An 18241-nucleotide genomic window follows, 5' to 3' on the forward strand; every position below is an offset into this window, starting at 1 on the left:
TGGTTACAGGTATGCACCTTTCTTTTTCCAGTATGGTGTTAGCCACCCCCCATAACACCAGAAGAGAAAGAATCTGGACCTAGCGGAGTCCTCCATGTATTAAACTAAATGTATGACTCTGTAATGGGACTTCCCCCGGCATAGCGTTAAAATCCTTCCTCTCTGTTCTGTTTATGCTCAGTACTACTCCCATGTTGTTCCTCTTCTCAGTATTGTACAAATATTTCTTTTCAGGTTTTTCTTAAGGTTTCAACCTGACAAGAACAGATCTCAACTTGACCTTCATGTTGTCTTCCCATTGTTGATTAATAGTGGGTTCCAGGTTTCTGTGTTAGGGAGTCCCTTATCAGAACAGGAGTCCTTGTCCCTGGTGGCGGGGGAACGGGGAACCGCTTGCCTCTAGCCGTTCGGAGGGTATAGATTATCGGGCTTACCTCCCTAGCCTCACAGGGAAAGGCTCCACCCCTTTCTCCCTAACGGGGAAAAGTGAATGAATCTCACAATTTGTCCCAGTGTAGAATGGGTAAGCATCAGTTCCTGTAGCTGAGAAGGTTTCCAAAGGCATGCACCAAAACAGAGGTTTTCCTCGTAGCCACCATCATAATGTGGTAGCTAGCCTTGGAGGAAATCGCTACACAGTGTGACCATATTCATGAGAGCTGGTCGGGCAAGTTAGTCTTGCAGTGGTGTATGATAGCCAAAAATGGGGGAGGGAGACAGACACACCTTTTGTCATCAGGGAAGATTAAAGCTTACCGTGCACAATACCCATAAATCAACACCTTTGTATGAAGGGTGTTGAGCAAAGTGGCGAATATCCACGGATGGCTAAAATATAACTCCCATCAAATGGAGAAGCTTAGCTGATGCAAGGGTTCATCTGTACATTAGAATGCATCATTTGATAACGAAGCCGAGCCAGCTAAAACAAGCTAGTCAGATGGAGACAGGACATTCTTAAGAATATTGTATGTACCAGTACCTCTGGCTGCCACATCTAGGAGGTCCATGCAGAGAAATTCAAAACATGGTTCCTCTCTGCAGTCTGCAATGAACTCCCAAAAATTATTTTCGGGAAGAATTGTTGCACCATGTGCAACAGAACCCTCCCAACACCCTGTTAAACAAGTGTGATTTTCTACTATCAAGGAAGCAATGCTATATGAGCTCTCTTAATTGGAACCAAAACCTGTTACAGTATATGCTACCGACATACAAGTGAGTCCTTGCACAAACAAATATTTCTCAACACATTACCCTTGCTCTGCAGACATGCTGGGCAATTTGTAACAGTCACAGGGGACCAAAATACTACACGCTAAGTGAGTCTTGAAAAAAAGAAAAAAAACTGGACTAGAATAAAGTCTAAAGCCACCTACTGATCATCACCGAAGGACAGTCACTAGGTGAAGTAAATCCACATACAGACACCAATTATTCTATTGGACTCTGGCTTGTAGTCCCCAGAACATCCAACGATCCTTGCCCAATGCCTTTATATCCTGCAGGGCTCTGGTACAGTGGGTCCTCCCAGCGCTCACCCCTTCACAAGCATTTTCTAATTGGTTGTCTGCAGAGTAATAATGCATAGCGATACCTTGATGTCCGGGGAGTACACCAATACGAAATTGCTTCTTTCTAACTGGCTGAAACAGGCCAGAGAAGGCAAATGGATGGTGTGACAGCTTGGAAGGAATTCCAGAGTGCCACATGTTGCCCTAAATAACCACCTCCAACTGTCATGTTACCCCCATAGGAGGAACATGGCTTTAAAAGTACTCCTGAACCTCTCCACAGGGGAGAAAAATAATATTTGCCCGCAAACTGGTCTATTTTGACAACAGAAAATGAGAGAAGAAAGGGCAATGGACCTAAAGACAAGAGTTTCATAGTTAGGAAATAAGAGATTTTTCAGATGGCATGTAGGAAAACCTGACCTACAATGATTCATTAGGAGACGAAAGTTGTGGGCATCTTGTGTCTCACCAAGCATCAGAATTAAAAAAAGGGACGAGCCAAGCAATAGTGTAAACATATACTTGTGCCGATTAAACAGTTCTAGTTATACTACAGCAGAGCAGATAATGGCAAACATTTGGGGAAGAATACTGATATGCAAGGGAAACCGAGGACAATACAGACATGAAGGAACGTTCGGCTCTCAATCACCAGATTGGTTTAACGCAACTGTGAAACTGTTCAATGAGACACTTGTCGAAAGCATCGAAGAGACCATGTAGGTACTGCCAGTGATCGGTCTGCACAGAGGGACAGTTGGAACACGTACTGGGCATTTCAGAAGCCAAGATAGGCTGAAAAGAACAGGATGTTATGGGAACCATTCTTTAGTCTTCTGATTCCAATTACACTCATGATGCTTCTACACCCAATCTCAAAAATACAATACCATCACCATAACTCGCATGGCATAGCAACATCTCCATACACCACTTTGTAGTGAGCTCCTATCCCACTTTATTTTTTATATAGTCTGACACAACCCCATTTTCCATTACCACTGTACAGCCCTGGCCCTTCCCTGCCATATGAACTTCATATTAAGCCACATTGCAGATGGGTCCAGACTGAGTTCTTACCATTGCCCCAATCTTCATCCATAGAATATAGAGGACAGCCGCCTTTACCCACTGACAATTTTCTCACACACAGTGTACACGCACTGCCCAAATTCAACGAATAGAGCTGGCATACTTCCGAAATGATACTGCCCGGCTCATTTAGCTGAAGTGCTTCAGCTGCACTACAACCCCCCCCCCGCAATTCTTTTGCGGTCCCTCCAAACCCCCTCCATTTTACCTCATACAGTGTACAAACCACGCACTTTCAATTTTGGCAGTGTACTGTTCCAAATATAATCTCAGCCCACAGGAAAACAGACCCTCCCCCTGGCCGCCCCCCCCACCCCCCAATAAGCCCCCTCCCTCACCCCTCCCCCACCCTCAATCCCACTTCCTCCCCCCAATCTTAATCACCAGTTCACCACCACCCATCTTTAGGAACAATGCTTCCCAGCTTAACCCATAACAAGAATTGACCCCCATATTACCTCCGCACAGTATAATGGCTGCCACAAAGAGTGCCAGATCACTATCGTCGAGCTCCAAGGCATTGAACTTCACAGCAAACTCAAACTTGGGCTCCATGATCTCATTGAACGGTTTGCGCAAACTGCGCAGAAACTCCCGAGTCACAAAGCCATTGCCGCTAGCCACCAGCAAACCATCCTTGTTCATAATAGAAGCCAACATAGCGAAGATGGCTTCGTGCACACCATACTTGAGCAGGGTGACCTGGTCGTTCAGGTAGAGGTCAAGGAAGTTGGGGACGCACTTGGCAAACTCAGTCAGCTCCCTCACCGTCTCCACTGTGGTGCACTGGCAGCGGTAGAAGACATGGGCACCCATCTCCTTGTGTAGAGGTATGCTGTTGACCATCTGCTTCCAAACCAGGCCCTTTTCCGCTTGCCAGAGGGTGTCAATGTCATGGATCACAAAGGGCTGCAGGTAAAGCAAGGGTACCAGACATTTCAAAGTGAACACAGCAACAAGAGAGAAGACGGGACAGTTAATTGAGTGTTTAAACGTAAACCTAAGTTCAACCAGCCCGGCCCACATGTACCAAAATTAGCCCATTACCCCCGGCAATCAACTTTTGACCAGCCTTCATACACGTCATTGTTAATCCATTGCAGTAACTGTAACATTTAACCAGTGCATCATTCGGTGTAGGGACGACCTAGTACAGATAGAGCAAAGATTTGACCTGGTAGAGCCTTATAAAAACAAAAAAAAACTGGACTTGGGACTGGCAAGCACAGGACATGGTGGTCATGAGCGATAGCAGATCAGATTGCATAAGATGATTGAGCAAGAGGTGCAGTTGGGGAACAAAACTCAGAACAAAATCAGCACTCAAAGGCTCTCACAAGCATGCAAGATTAAAATGAAAGAGTAGTGACTGGGCACCAGCTTCGTTAATAGATGGCTCAACACCACGCACCAAGCGCACCCTACTATAGAGTATGCAATGCAAGTGTTTTTAAGCCTGTGCTTAATTTACACCAGTCAATCGGACTGAACCGGCATTGAACTAACCCACAAACATGTGTATTCTCTGGGGAACTGACTAGGAGCTGAAAACAGCAGACAGTCAATGCGTATGTACAGCAACCATAAGAAGAGCCACCAACATTACTCGTGGAGCTTACTTTTTGATTGAGTTCTGGTTCAATTAGAGAGGGTAGATTTGCTTTTGTAGGTATTCAAAAATGGAACCTGTTAAAATGTTAAACAAACCACAAAGCAAAAGCCTAACTATTATCCACTAAGCACATAGGTACTTTCTGAAACACATTTAGGGACACTGATGGCAGAACATACATTTGACATCAACTTTACAATGAGTCACTCATACTCACTGGAGGGTTGCTGCTTTTCCCAGTCAGGATTCCACGTGCTTTCTTTTTGGTCATGTTGAAGTTCTTCAGGTAGGCATTGTAGATGTGCTGGGAGAAAGATTTTACGTCACCCACCTGCAGAGTCTCCACAGCCAGGTCACCAGCACACATCCCTGCAACCAGCTTCCGCTTTTCCGCCTCCGGCATGCGCCCAAAGCGAATGGCTGGGAGAGAAAGTCAAAGATAATTCCTTTCTCACTGGGCAAAGGTTGGCACAGATTATAGGAGTGAGGGGCAATAGGCCAGAAGCAGTACAGAATCAGCAAGGTACTACATGAGTCAAGAGCCTCCGATGCAAGACATCCTCAAACCTCCCTATTTCTACCCACCCTCGATTTTCCACAGCTTTTGTGGTTATTCCAGATTTCTAGGGCACCCTGGATCCAGTTGCAGGCCTCACCATTATGCGACATTCCCAAGGCCAAACATTTCTGAAAGCGGCAGTACTGACACTTGTTTCGGTTCTTCTTCTGGATTTTACAATTGCGTTCACACTTCTCGTACTCCAGCTTCATGCGCATGGTCCGCCGGAAGAAACCCTGCAGTAAATTGAGAAAGCAGAAAGAGGTAGTGTGAGCAGCACAGACGGACCAGCAGATACCTGTACTAGGAGAATAAACCCTCTACCTTCACACACGCACCTTTGAAATATGAAGTGACAGAACCTATCCACAGGCAAGACAAACATGAGACATTTAGACCAAAAAGACAGCAGTTGTCCTAGCTAAGAGACAAGACAACTAAACAAGAATACAATCATGCCCTTCCACCTAGGGCACAAACATCACATCAGATTACTGTGGACTCTTGCTGGCAGCATACTACATTTCACCACAATTTTCGGAAAGTAATACATTTTTCTGCTTGGTCATCCCTCAGAAAGTGGTTAACGATTTCCTCTTTTTGAAAAACACCTGTAACAGTGCCTACAGGCGGTGCCCTGAAGAATCACCCGGGCAAGGTATTGGAGGGCACCAACCATGGAAGTTCATAAAGCAGGCTCCCGGTCCAAACATTGTTGCACACCCTTTCCAGATATCAAATACATTTCGTAAAATTAAAAACCCTGCTGGTAGAAATCAGCAATCATGGGTCATAAAACCCACTAGAGGGTAGAAAAACAGAAACAAGCAATGCCTAGCAACGCCAAGAATTGTGCAAAACTTCCTCAATAGTATGAAATTCTACCATTGCTGAACAACAGTAGCATTTTTAATGTGTCAACATTACTTCTGCAATTGTGGATATATGCTTAGAAACAACCAACATTTGTGACTAAGGAGGAGAGGTCAGCCTAAGAGGGAGTCTGCTAACCTGGGCATCCCATAGCACTGGAGGATACGTCTTAGCTATTGCTACCAAAACTCTGGTCATTCAGATTCTTTTTTGGAAAGTAAACTGTAAAACTCATGTTTATATAGCTAACAACTACCGAAGACCTGGGGAAAATGGAATGGTTTAGCCAGAAGAGGTGTTCACTAACCTGAGGGGTTTGGGGGGAATGAAGCTTACATTTCCATTCCGATGTTCACGTTCTGTTAAAAGGCATTCTGAATTACCAATTCGAGAGAATTAGACAGTGTGATCACCTAAGCCCAATCAGGTTGTCTTGTAACCTTGCTTCCCAGAATGTCACGCCCATGATCGCAGCATAATATTTGGAGGAAATCCCCAAAATGAAACAACTATAAGCACAAATATGGATAACTTGCTACACCTCTCTAGACATATAAATAGACTCTCCAATGCATACCTGGAGCTGAAAGATGTGTACAGACAGCTCTTGGACAGATCTGAAAGGGATTCTGAAAAACTGGCATCATCGGCACCATGGCAAAATGAAAAAATGCATGACAATGCTGGGAGGAGAAAGTTCTGCGGCCGGGGTGGGGGATGGGGTGTGCAAACAAGACATCAAGATAGTGACGAACACCCACTCAAGGGCCCCACTGGTAAAGCTAGGAACCAGGTTGTGGTTTCATAAATGTCGGCACCAGAGGATTGCCTAGTACGAACAAAGGGGACAACGGAATAAATACAGGACTACACACAGAGCCAATACTTTCAAACAAAAAGGAGACAAGAAACAATGCCTCACAGCAGACCAGAACAACATGAGGATCCAATAACAAAGTAATTGTGCAGAAAGCAGAGTCCACAAGAACTGGCACAAGCAGGGATGGTGAACAAAACCCAACCTGAACAGCAGAACCACCAACAAAACCTAAATATGAGAACATTTCGGACCCCCCTGGCAGGATGGAGGAACATGAATCATATCTGTTGCTTCAAGGGCCTCACGTAAGAGCATTGGCGCGGCCGATAGCTCGTTCAACTTATTTCCAAATATTCATATCCTATCAGGCTATGTTCTGCAAGGGGGAGGTTGAAGAAGGCTGGGTTTTCGCATGATGAAGAGCGCCTAGGTCAGTAATAACCCATATATGTAAATCGAACCAGCCAGCAATGCAGTGCTGGGATCCAACGAAAGGTGCTATCACAGTCTCTTTATTATCATGGAACATAGCAGGGGCTAAGCTCAAGGGAAGACATACGAGTTCTGATGCAGCAGTTTGAATTTGTTCTCCTACAGGAAACATGGGCACAAGACACATTGTACCAGGATGGCTTTCAATCATTCCAGAATCAAAAAACATACGGAGTCGCTCATATGGGGGAATGGCAACCTTTGTCAAGTCACAGTACAAATGTGATCACGTTGAATTAAATGCAGATTATTGTTGCTCCCACGTGGTAAAAGCTAGCCTGGACTCTGTTATGAGTATAGTCTTGGTTACCTTTTACAACAGCCCGTATAAATTCAATAAGGGGCAGTGCCTAACTCAACTGAAGCAACTTTTCAATGATTACATTGGTGACTTGGGTAAGGGGACACATATGATCCTGTTGGCGGGAGACTAACATAAATTGTGGCAGCAGCCCATCACCACATCTATTCATAGAGGAGCGCCTCTGGGGAGTCCAAGATCCAGAAATGATGGATCCCAGAACGTGTGGGGGATGGGCTCAAGCTAACATTGTGGTTGCATGAATCGGGGTTGAGAACAATCAATGGCCGGACCAAGGGTGACAGACCGGGAAAAGCAGCCTTCAAAAGGCACGAATGGAAGCACTACCATTGACTTCTCCTGCCTCCAAATACTTTTTTAGAACATGATCAAGGAGTTTCACCCAATGGAGGATGAGTTGAGTGATGATCATCATCCTCTGGTGCTGGAACTCAGGATTGATAAGCTGCATGTGGCGGATGCAGATTGGATTGAGCATTTTGCACTCTTTACAACCTGTCCGAAGTAACACCGGGTGAGATAAACCCTGCGCCTAACAAGGCACAGGAGCTCCTAGAACAGACCATGTAGAGAATATGGGTACTTGGTGTCATTCTCAATCACGGAAATAGCGGATGCAATTGTTCATCAAAAACTCAGTCGATCACCAGGATCAGTTAGTAACCCGACTGAAATTTGATCTTTGGGGCCCAGTACTAATGGTGTGTTTTAATGTTATGTGTGCAAAGGCACAATTTTTGGGATCATGGAGGAAGGCATTCGACCAATCTACAAAAAGGGTCCAAGAAATATGTCATCCTCCAATACATCAATCTCGCTCCTTGATTTGCTGTCTAAAATCTTTGGAAGAGCGTTGCTGGGAGGGGGAGGGGGCAACACAAACCCCCCCCCCCAAAAAAAACATTGAATCTTGGATCGACAATAGCGGTGCACTCGAGATACAATTGGGGTTTTGCCGAAGACTAGGGACGAGTGTGCAGATTCTCAATCTATACCCGATCCTAGCAAATTCACTCTACTTGAGAGGCAAACCCATATATCTTTGCCTTCATGGACATGAGCACAGCCTTTGACAAAGTTAACAGGAAAAAGCTGTGGGCTGTGCTTGGGTCACATGATTGTCCGGTGGGGATAACAGACCTGTTGATTAGTCTGAATAAAAACACACAGGCCTAAGTGAGAAGTGGCTCCTCTGGCCGTTGCACTGCTTACTTCCAGGCCCAGGCGGGAGTGTGATAGGGATTTGTGACGACTCCCGTCTTGTTCTCTTTTTACATCAATGGGTAGCGGGAGGGTTTGATTCAAGTTACAACTGATGTGCTGAAATTAATGGGAAGTCATCCAGACCTGGCATATGACACGGTTCTGATCGCACACGCTCCAAGAGCCTTGCAACATTGGGTCACGGTGTATACAGACTTCGCGACACCATTGGACCCAAGAGTCACCACCGCCAAGTCGGCAGTTATGTCCTGTCATCTAACTAGGGACAGCCCAAAAATGGCACTGATATGCACAAAGGATATAATAATCCTCAGGAGTTATATACTTTGCCCACCTAGGGATTAGTTTAACCCCAAACTTGAAACCTGCGGCCCATATCGAGAAGCAAGGGCCTAGGTTTATTCAATCCCCGGGGTGTGGGGGGTCAGGGGATTTAGGTCAATGTCGAGCTCCAAGCCATTAGATCTGATCAGGACGGTATATAGAAGCAAAGCTGAAGCAGTTGCGACATATGGAGCATCGCACTGGGGACATGGGAACAGAAAAAAGATTCAAGCCTCGAAGAACCATTTCTTGAAACGTATCCTTGGTCTCCCCCAATCAGCTATAAAATATGGTGTCCACACTGAGCTACGGATTCCGTTTGTGTAGGATGAAATAGAGTTGGAGCCAATCCTGCACCGACTTAGGATATGGCTAACCCGAAAGCGGGGGTAACACACACTCTGATTAAAATCTGATAAGCAGAGGTGGACCTAAGAAAGTCCCATGGCTGTCAGAGGTGAGGAAGTGGATGGTAAAACTGAACAGTGATCATCTGACGAACCCCACGTTAATCACCAAAGCCTCAGGCATTTTCCATATCTAGGGCTGAGAGAGAGAATACTCCGAACTGGAAAAGGGCACCAAGAAACTGGAAATGATTTCATCAGATGAAATACAAAACTATTTACTACGAACAAATAATCCTGGCAAAAGAAATCTCATAACGCGAGCAAGATTAAATTGCCTCTCAATAAGATCTACATTATCCCGATGGCCAGGGGGCAGGGAGAGCAGCGTGTGCCCTTTTGGTTGTGATGCTTGGAGGATACTTTGCACTTTGTGTTTTGTCCAGTCTTCAAGGACATTCGAGAAAAACATTTGCAGACAGATGATTCACACAATGCCGACCAGCCTTGTTATATCTCCTCTAGGCAGAAAATCTGTTTGTGAGCTGGCCATTGTTATCCTTCTTGAAATAAGCCATGGCCAGGAGGGCATTTATGTTCCTCCATCTGTGTCAGTTGTTGGTTTCACAAAAGTGGCCTAGCCCATAACAACAACAAATGGGGGAGGCACATGCTAATATGTGTAAATTGCAAAAGGCTTGACCAAAACGCATATAGCTGTTTCTTCCCACTTATTATTTCTATTTATAATGGATGAATTGTTAACCTTGTGGTATCTGGAACGCATAAACAGTTTGTATTTTGTACTCCCACATTTGCATTTGTTAGAACTCTGCACTGCTCCTGAGATGTGTGTCATTTATTTATAATGTCTACATGCATATCTACATGTGTTTTATTCTTTTATGGCAATTTGCCAAAATAAAGTGATTTGATTGCATAGATTAGCGAGCACTACCTGTGGAAGAAGGTGGGTTGTGAGAAGGCAGAGAAGCCAATACATGTTTTAGCACCGCTTGTCCCACCTGTAAATCTGCTTCAGAATGTGTGTCAATGCAGTAATGCTGGGTAAATGTATGTATGGAACTCCAAGTAGCTGCTTTGTGAATGGCGTTTAGAGGGACATTTGCAATAAATGCCAAAGTAGCTCCTGGACCTAAGGTAGAGAGCTCTTGGTGTGAAAGGCAGGGCTTTCTTATATAGGGAATAGCAGAGCTGTAACTATCCATTTGGAAATGACATTCTTTGAAATGTAATCACCCTCCCTGCCAGGTGCTATGGAGATAAATAGTTGATCATCTTCCTTAGCGGTTTTGTCTTGTTTACATAGTACAAACTGCCCTCCTTACATCCAGTGCATGGAGGCTTCCCTCAACGGAGTAAGATGGATTTTGAAAAAACGTGGGTAATTCAATGGACTGGTTAACATGGAACTTGGATATGAATTTAGGTGAAAACCTAGGGTGTGTTCTGTGGATAACAAAGAAAGGATCTTGCACCGACAGTGCTTGTAGCTCACTGACTCGCCTTATAGAGGTGATGGCTACTAAGCAGTCTTGTAAGTTAAGTGTTTAAGGCTGGATTTGTGCACAGGCTCAAAGGGGAGACCCATGAGCTTTGAGCACAATATTAAGATACCAACCTGGAGAAGGATTGGAAATTTGGGGGTAAAGTCTCTTTACTCCTTCCATGAAAGCCTTAATAACTGGAACCATCCATCAGGACACCATGTTTAACAAAGTGGTGTACGCAGACAGAGCGGCCATGCTAGGCCAAAGTCTAGTAAGGGTGTCTAGTCAAAGGATCGAATCAAAAGGGTCGTCAGGACAAAGGATCGACACCAAACGGTCGATTTTTTTTTTTTAAATGATTTTTTTTAGGTTTTCGTTTTGGAAAAAAAGTGTTTTTTTTTAGAAAAAAAAGGGACCCCCCCCCAAAAAAAACATATGTGGGGGGGAGAAAAAAAAAAAAAAAGAAAAAACCATCGATCCTTTGTCCTGTCGACCCTTTGGTGTCGATCATTTGGCCTGTCGACCCTTTCACTGTCGATCCTTTGACTGGCAACCTCTAGTAAGTAGAGCATGTAGTGAAGAATGTTTGATGGGGTACATTCAATTGGATTTGGATCTTTTGATCGGCACCACATCACACTTTTCAATTTGTGGAAATAGCAGTGCCTGGTGTTGGGCTTGCGTGCCTCCTTGAAAGTACCCATACACCTTTGAGGTAGTTTTAAGTGTCCAAACACTGACTTCAGGAGCCAGGCTGCCAAGTTCATAGACTGAGGATGCAGATGGAATGTAGTTCCCACCCCCATGCTGAGACAGCATGTTGTAGGGGCATGGGGGTTTGATCGGGTTGTACATCGCTAGTTTGAGCAGATGTTGAAACCATGGTGGTCTTGCTTACATAGGCACCATCTGGCTTATTGTGGCTTGTTCCTGATGCATCTTGTGCACTATTCTGCTGAGGCGTGGCATTGGGGGAAAAGCGCAAGCAAATGTCCCTGACCAGCTCATCCACAGGGCGTACCCCCTTGGACTGTGGTTGGGGAAACCTGGATGCAAAGTCTGGGCATTGTGCGTTTAGGTTTGAGGCGAACAAGTCTATAGGAGGATAACCCCCACAAGGTGAAGCCTTTGCCTCCGATTTCTTTGAGTTGCCACTCGTGCTACGTGGATAGAGGAATTCTGCTTAAGTGTCTGCTAGAGCATGGAGTTCCCCTGGAACGTGTTGAGAGACTAGGAACATTTTCTGCTAGAGTACCCACTTACAAACATTTTGGGGCAGCCTGGACAGACTTGGAGATTGCGTGCCTCCCTGCTTGTTTATGTAAAACATGGCAGTGGTGCGGTCTGTGAGGACTTGCACTGTCTGACCTGCTAGATGCAGCTGAAATGCTTGCAGGCCTTTGAGTACACCCAGTAGCTCCAACAGGTTGATGTGAATTAGGGCTGTATCCACAGGCCATGAGCTGTGTGGTGAAGGAAATGGGCTCCCCATCTGGAAAGTGAGGCATGTATTGCGAGTATCACTTGAACTGGTGGATTGCGAAAGGGTTTCACCCCCCTTAGCAGATTTTCCTTGGACCACCAATGTAATGCTTTTACTAGGGTTGGCGAAACAACCACTAGATTGTCCCACTGACCGCTTGCCTGAGACAATTGTTTTGCTAGCGACACTTGCATTGGGCGCATGCGCAGCCGCGTGCGTGTGGTACTAGATCAATGCATGAAGCAATCATCCCCCAGCAGGCGCATTGCCTTGCGTACGGTTACTTGGCGATCAGCGAGATAATTAGGTGTTTGCAGTAGCATGTTTTGAACTATTTCGTTTGAGGGGGAAGACTAGCCCCTCTTTTGTCTTTATGATAGCTCCTAAGAACGGTTTGGTTTGGCTCGGAAAAAGGCTTGATTTCTTCTCAGTGATTGAAAGCCCGAATTGGAAAAGAGGATTGATTGTTCTTAGGTATTTTGCTTTCAAATTTGAGGGGATTCCCCAGTTATCAGCCAGTCGTCCAGATAAGGGTACACTGGGATAGATTATCTTCGTAAGTGCGCCGCCTCTACCGCCAATACCTTGGTGAATACCCTTGGAGCCGAGGCTATGCCGAAGGGGAGCACCTTGAACTGGTAGTGTTGATTTGCTATTTTGAAGCGCGGGAATTTTCTGTGTGCTGGCAACATTGAAATATGAAAGTATGCATCTTTCATATCCAATGTAGACATGTAGTCCCCTAGTTTTAGCATGGGGGTTCAGGGGGATTACTTCCTGTAGCCTTGTCACGCAGAACTTTTGTGGCTTGGCATATGTGTTTGCAGGATGCAGGTCTAGGACAGGGTGCATTTTAAGGCCTTTCTTTGGCACAAGAAAGTACTTTGAATAGATACCCGATTTGCTGGGACAATAGTATCCTTTTCCAGCAGCGCTTTAACCTCTTCTAGTAGAATGCCTTGTTCCTCCTACATTTAGTATTTTATTTATTTTTGGATTTGTATAGCGCACTACAGCCCATGCGCATCGAGGCGCTTTACATTGCTTATCTCAGTCTTGCCGGATGGTTGGATGGTCTCTGTATAAACTCTATACACTAGCCGCCCGCCACGGTGGATAATACCCACTTGTCTGAGGTGATCCCCCTGACATGCATGGGTAAATTGAGAAACGACACCTACTGGAGAGGCAGGGGAGGGCACCTGGAGCCGATCGTTATTGCTTTGGAGGGGGAGGGGGCCTGCAAGGAACCCCAAGATGACGCTTGTCCACCCCTCAACAAAAGTTAGAGGAGCGTTGGGAATTTTGTCCTTGAAAACGGCATGTATTAAACACGCCTCTTTGAACAGAGGGTTTCTTAGTTAACTGTCCAAGGGATTTAATGGTGTCCTACTCTTCTTTAGCACTTTTCAGTGCGTCCTCGACTGCTTTCCCCAAATAAGGCATTTGGTTCAATTGGCATATTGAGTAGGGTGGCTCGAGTTTCCAGCTTAAAGCCGGATTGTCTTAACCATGCATGGCACTTAATAAGAGTACCCTCTGCCACTATATAGCCTGCATTATCTGCTGCATCCAGATTCGTTTTCAGGATGCAGTTGGCCACCTGTTTAACTTGAGCCACTGTGTTTAGAAGCTGTGATTTAAAAGGCTCTGGGATGTAGTCAATTTGTTGTAACATCTCATCCCATTTATGGCAGTTTTAACTCGCCAAGAGAGTAGTGTTATTAGCTATTCTCACTTGGTATGCAGCAGAGGAAGCTCCTTTCCTGCCCAGTGTATATATCTTTTTGATCTCCTTATCAGGAGGGGCCTTGGAGGATAAGGACGCGCCCACCCTCTTTCTTGTGGTAGTTATGACTAGAGAGTCGGGTTTTAATTGACCCCTGATGTAGAAGGAGTTGGAGGGGTCTGGTCGGAACATTTTGTCAATGCAGGGGTTTACTGCCCTCATAAGATTGGGGGTGAGTAGAAAAGGCTGAATGCACCTCTGAATGACTGCAGGAGTGGTATAAACAGTGGTGCAGACTTTTTATCCCCAAGGAAGTCTTCTACAAAAATCTTTGTCTGCCTGTGCATCGATCTTGAAATGTTTGGCAGCTTTTAGGAGGAGCACGTAATACTGCAGCTGATTATTCACAGGGGAGACGGCCACGGGTTGGTCATGGTGGTCTGGGGAATTGTAGGATGTACACATGGTCATCATTAGAATAATACTGGTCTGCGTCATATAGGTCCTGTTCATCTCCTAGTGAACCAGGATCTTGAGAGCCTGAAGTGTCAATGAAATAGAGATCCTGGGAAGTGTCCCGCAAGGTGTTGGGTGATGTCTAATGGTGATATTTAGGCAGCAGGTTGGACTTTAGCTGCCTCCACTTGTGAGGGCTCTTGGAGGTTGGACAGTTCATCAGGGTGACTATCAAAGAAGTCTACAAAGCATGACATTCTTTGCATAATTATGTCAAATCTTTCAGGGGTCCATTGGGTGGTGATTGGAAAACATGAGGGAACACGGGTAGAGATACTCTGATGTAGAGGCTTGGGAGAGAGGGCTCCTTAGATCAGAGTAGTGGCGTCGAAGATTTAATTGTTCAATGCCTTGGCCTTAAGGAGAGTGTCTGGGTCAAGTTTTTTATTTTTTTTATTAAGCTCCCTCATTTTGGAGCTATTTGAAAGGGCCGTCGAAGCGTCTTTCGACGCACATTCTCGGGTACCCGAGGATTTGTCAGGTTTATTCGCAGTGACGGGAGCAGACTTCGACATCTGTTTTGGGGGCCCATCATGTGGCGAACGCGACAGGAAGTTTGAGGACCTTCCCCCTCGACACTGCGTGTGCCTCAACGGTCGACTAAGTGTTCGACTGTCAGCCGCAGGGGTGTGTGCTTTGTGTGGCGTGCAGTGTGGGTGCCTGAGCTGCCGGGTGTTGTCTCCGTAGAAGAACCGCCTGGACTTCAACATCGCTGGACGCTCTCTTCACAACCATAGCGGCTTCGGCCTGCATGGCCTGATGGCCCAACGCTTTGCCTTACGGTCCTTTAATGTCTTGGGCCGAAATGTTTTTCAGGGTGGTCCCTGGGGAGAAAGGCTACACACCTTGTAAGAGTCCTTCCAGGGAAACTACCTGTTACAGGAAGGGCAACATTTAAAAGGGTTTGTTTTCCATAAAACGCAATGGTGGCAGCCCGGCGATGGAAATGAAAGAATAGGGAAATAGGCATTCTGTAAGGAAAGAAAGTTATGAACCCCCACACACTTTCGCTACTGTGAAGGGCCGAGGCCTAGATAGGCCACAGTCAAAGTTCGTTGAGACAGTACGAGTAGTTGGTTGATGAATTCGTCCTTGAAAGCCGTTGCTGAAGATCTTAAGGCGATACGGCCGTTGAAAGGATAGAAAGAAATCTCATTTTTAACTTGTACAATAAAAGGCGTTAGCCAGAAAGAAGGAACTCCACAACTTGCATCCGACTAGGATGGTGTAAAAAACAATCCGAGGGACCTAGACGCGCGAAGGACCATGGGTACAGTGGACGTCACTAGGAACAGTATTACTGACATGTCCAGTAGAAGTCCCTTTTTGAGTTTCGAAAACAAAACATGTAATACTCTGCGCCTACCACTAGATGGTGGTCTATGCATAGCATGCTAACCAAGCATATCTACAAGCCACACACACGACCGGTGACATGTGTCTACATAGTGAAAACAAAACCTCCATATGAAAGGAAGAAAAAAAAAAAAGTACTCTAAAAGAAATATTCCACTCCTTAAAGGGTAATGGGTGATGCACTGAACTTGTGCTATTTGGGAAAGGATGCACATTCCTGTGCGAGCTTCTAGGAGTAAGAGGCAGCCACAAGGGTTGATTGGCCAAAGCTTTTATTCTCAACAAAAAGGGGTTTTGGGGGTGTTGAACTCTACCTCTAAGAGAGGATTCCCTGCCTCAACAAAACTGATGGAACTGTCTGTGCCAGAATGTCCAAAATAAAGTTTCTCCCTCCTGTGTCCAAATCCTAACCTGTCCCTCACAAGCTAAACTTAATATAAGCTGAAAAGCAAACATTTCTTTGGGCTGCCAACCTGCAGACCAGCTTTGCAGTTGAAAAGGACAGCTCTAAAAAAGGTGAAGAAATACAAATAGAAAGTTCTGCAAGACTTGGGGGTGGATTCCCTTTCGCCCAGTCTTTCGACCATGATTGCTGTATTCTCTATGACCAAGGATGGATCCTTATCTTTGGTTGGTGGGCCGACGACCCAGGCCCCATAAGGAAGAATGGCCTGGCCAACTTTCCCAAGCCGTACTGAGGGTCTTCGACCCCATTTCTCAGTAGCCCCCTCCTTAGTCCACTCTCCTGCGAAGTAGGGTACTCTATTATCTTGGTCCCACAGTCTCTTCTTTCAGACTTCACTCCAACCCACAACCATGGTTTACTCCCCTGCCAAGGAATGTGTGGACAATTTGACAATGTAATGTTCATATCCATCAATTTCTGATATTGGTGTAGACTTTCCCCTTGTGGGTCCCAGACCCCTTCAGTTTGTGTCATGCGTAAGCAAGAGTTCAGTTTGGCCAGTTCGCAATTTACTTAGTGTCCCCGAATGCCCTCTGTGTTTTCCCAAACCTAGGCCCCAGGTAGCCTAGTACCTGCAGGGTGCTGCCGGCCACCTTACGGTTGTGTCCGGCTCGCTCAGGATTTTCTCCAGCTGTGCAGAGCCTTCTCAGGTCTACCACAAGCCTCTCCAGCAGCCAGCTGGCGAGTTTCTTCCGCTCCGGCAGTCCACACTCCCAGTGAGTGAAAGTCTACTTCTCCACAAGGCTTCCTGCTATGCGAGGCACCTGCGGACGCATTTATCTTCTCGCTTTTTTCTGAAAACGCAATTTCTCTGTTCCCTCTTCCATTTTAAATGACAGCAGGCCAATCAGCTGTTGTGAACCAACCACTTGACCACCTGGGTTGGTTCTTAGTGTCAATTTTCACTGCTCCTGGCTTCTTCCTCGTCACAGTACTATCAACGGATACCTGAGAAGAGTCTTTCTTTTCAGTGGTCTCTAACGTGGATGTATGACAAAAGGTACCTTGGGGCACTTAGTGGAAGGGTAAGAGAAGGGTTTTGAGGGAAGGTGGGAGGGTCAAAGGGATACTGTGTTTTCCCTACTTGGTAACTGATCTCGATGGGGTCCTCTCTCCTCATGAGATCCTCCCGCTGAGCACCAGCCCCAGGGGACTATCTAGCAGCAGCCTCGCCACCCTGGCCTCGTGGGAAGGCGATGCCTCATAACACCTCAGGATTTGTCACTTATGGTAGATCAAAGTATTTGACATCAGCTTTGAGAATAAGGAAAAGAAAAGGTTATATACATTGAACCTAAAATATGTCAAGGTATATAATCTGTCCTCAGTTTATTTTGAAAACTGCTGGCACCAGCCTTAACATATACGTTCCATGGATTGATTAGACTAACATTTTTAGTGTTTGTTAGATTTTGAAGGAATCTACGTTAATTTGAATTTTTCTTTTCAAGAATGATGATAGTGTTGCATTAGTTTAGTTTTAAATGTACAGTGTTTTTAGGAATGATCTTAAATGTGTGTATACAGGATGTGTTTTTCTGGGCTTTGCCCCCAATAAAACAATTAACTGACAATACTACTTTGCATAAGGATAAAAACTAGCAGAACCGTCCAAAGTACAGAAATTATGGCTAATCAAAACCACAACCACCTGATGGAATTAAGGAAATACATTATCTGAGTGAATCCTCAGCTGGATTTACAGGAGGGAAATGCAATGAAGACACTGGTAAGGTAGCTGCCAATAGTAGAAAAATTCTCTCAGCAAGAATCAGGGCGCAGAGGCTTCAACATTATGTCTAGAACTAGGAAGTGAGCCTTGAACTAATTTACAAAGACAGACCTAAGACAGTCCTGAGACAGTGCCGCCCCAATCACACAGCAATAACACTACAAAAAGCCAGAGGTCTTCGTGCCCACAGTACGAACCGTGGGATATTCAGATTTCAGAAAGGTATCATCTACTTACAGTGCGTTAAGAGGAGACTACGAATATAG

The 18241-nt window shown here is 45.4% G+C and overlaps 1 protein-coding gene across 1 annotated transcript in view; it reads right to left on the bottom strand.

Annotated features, from left to right (window-relative positions):
- PPARD (peroxisome proliferator activated receptor delta) overlaps positions 1-18241 on the bottom strand; it is a 107502-nt gene that overhangs the window by 5556 nt on the left and 83705 nt on the right. Inside the window, exons 4-6 of the mRNA XM_069633470.1 lie at positions 4878-5016; positions 4439-4641; positions 3068-3518 (exon numbers count right to left, since the gene is read on the bottom strand). Of these exons, the coding sequence (XP_069489571.1) occupies positions 3068-3518; positions 4439-4641; positions 4878-5016 (793 nt within the window). The remainder of the gene's footprint in view (positions 1-3067; positions 3519-4438; positions 4642-4877; positions 5017-18241) is intronic.

This window comes from Ambystoma mexicanum, chromosome 13 (assembly GCF_040938575.1).
Source record: "Ambystoma mexicanum isolate Mex_15411 chromosome 13, UKY_AmexF1_1, whole genome shotgun sequence".
Taxonomy (NCBI): Eukaryota; Metazoa; Chordata; class Amphibia; order Caudata; family Ambystomatidae; genus Ambystoma; species Ambystoma mexicanum.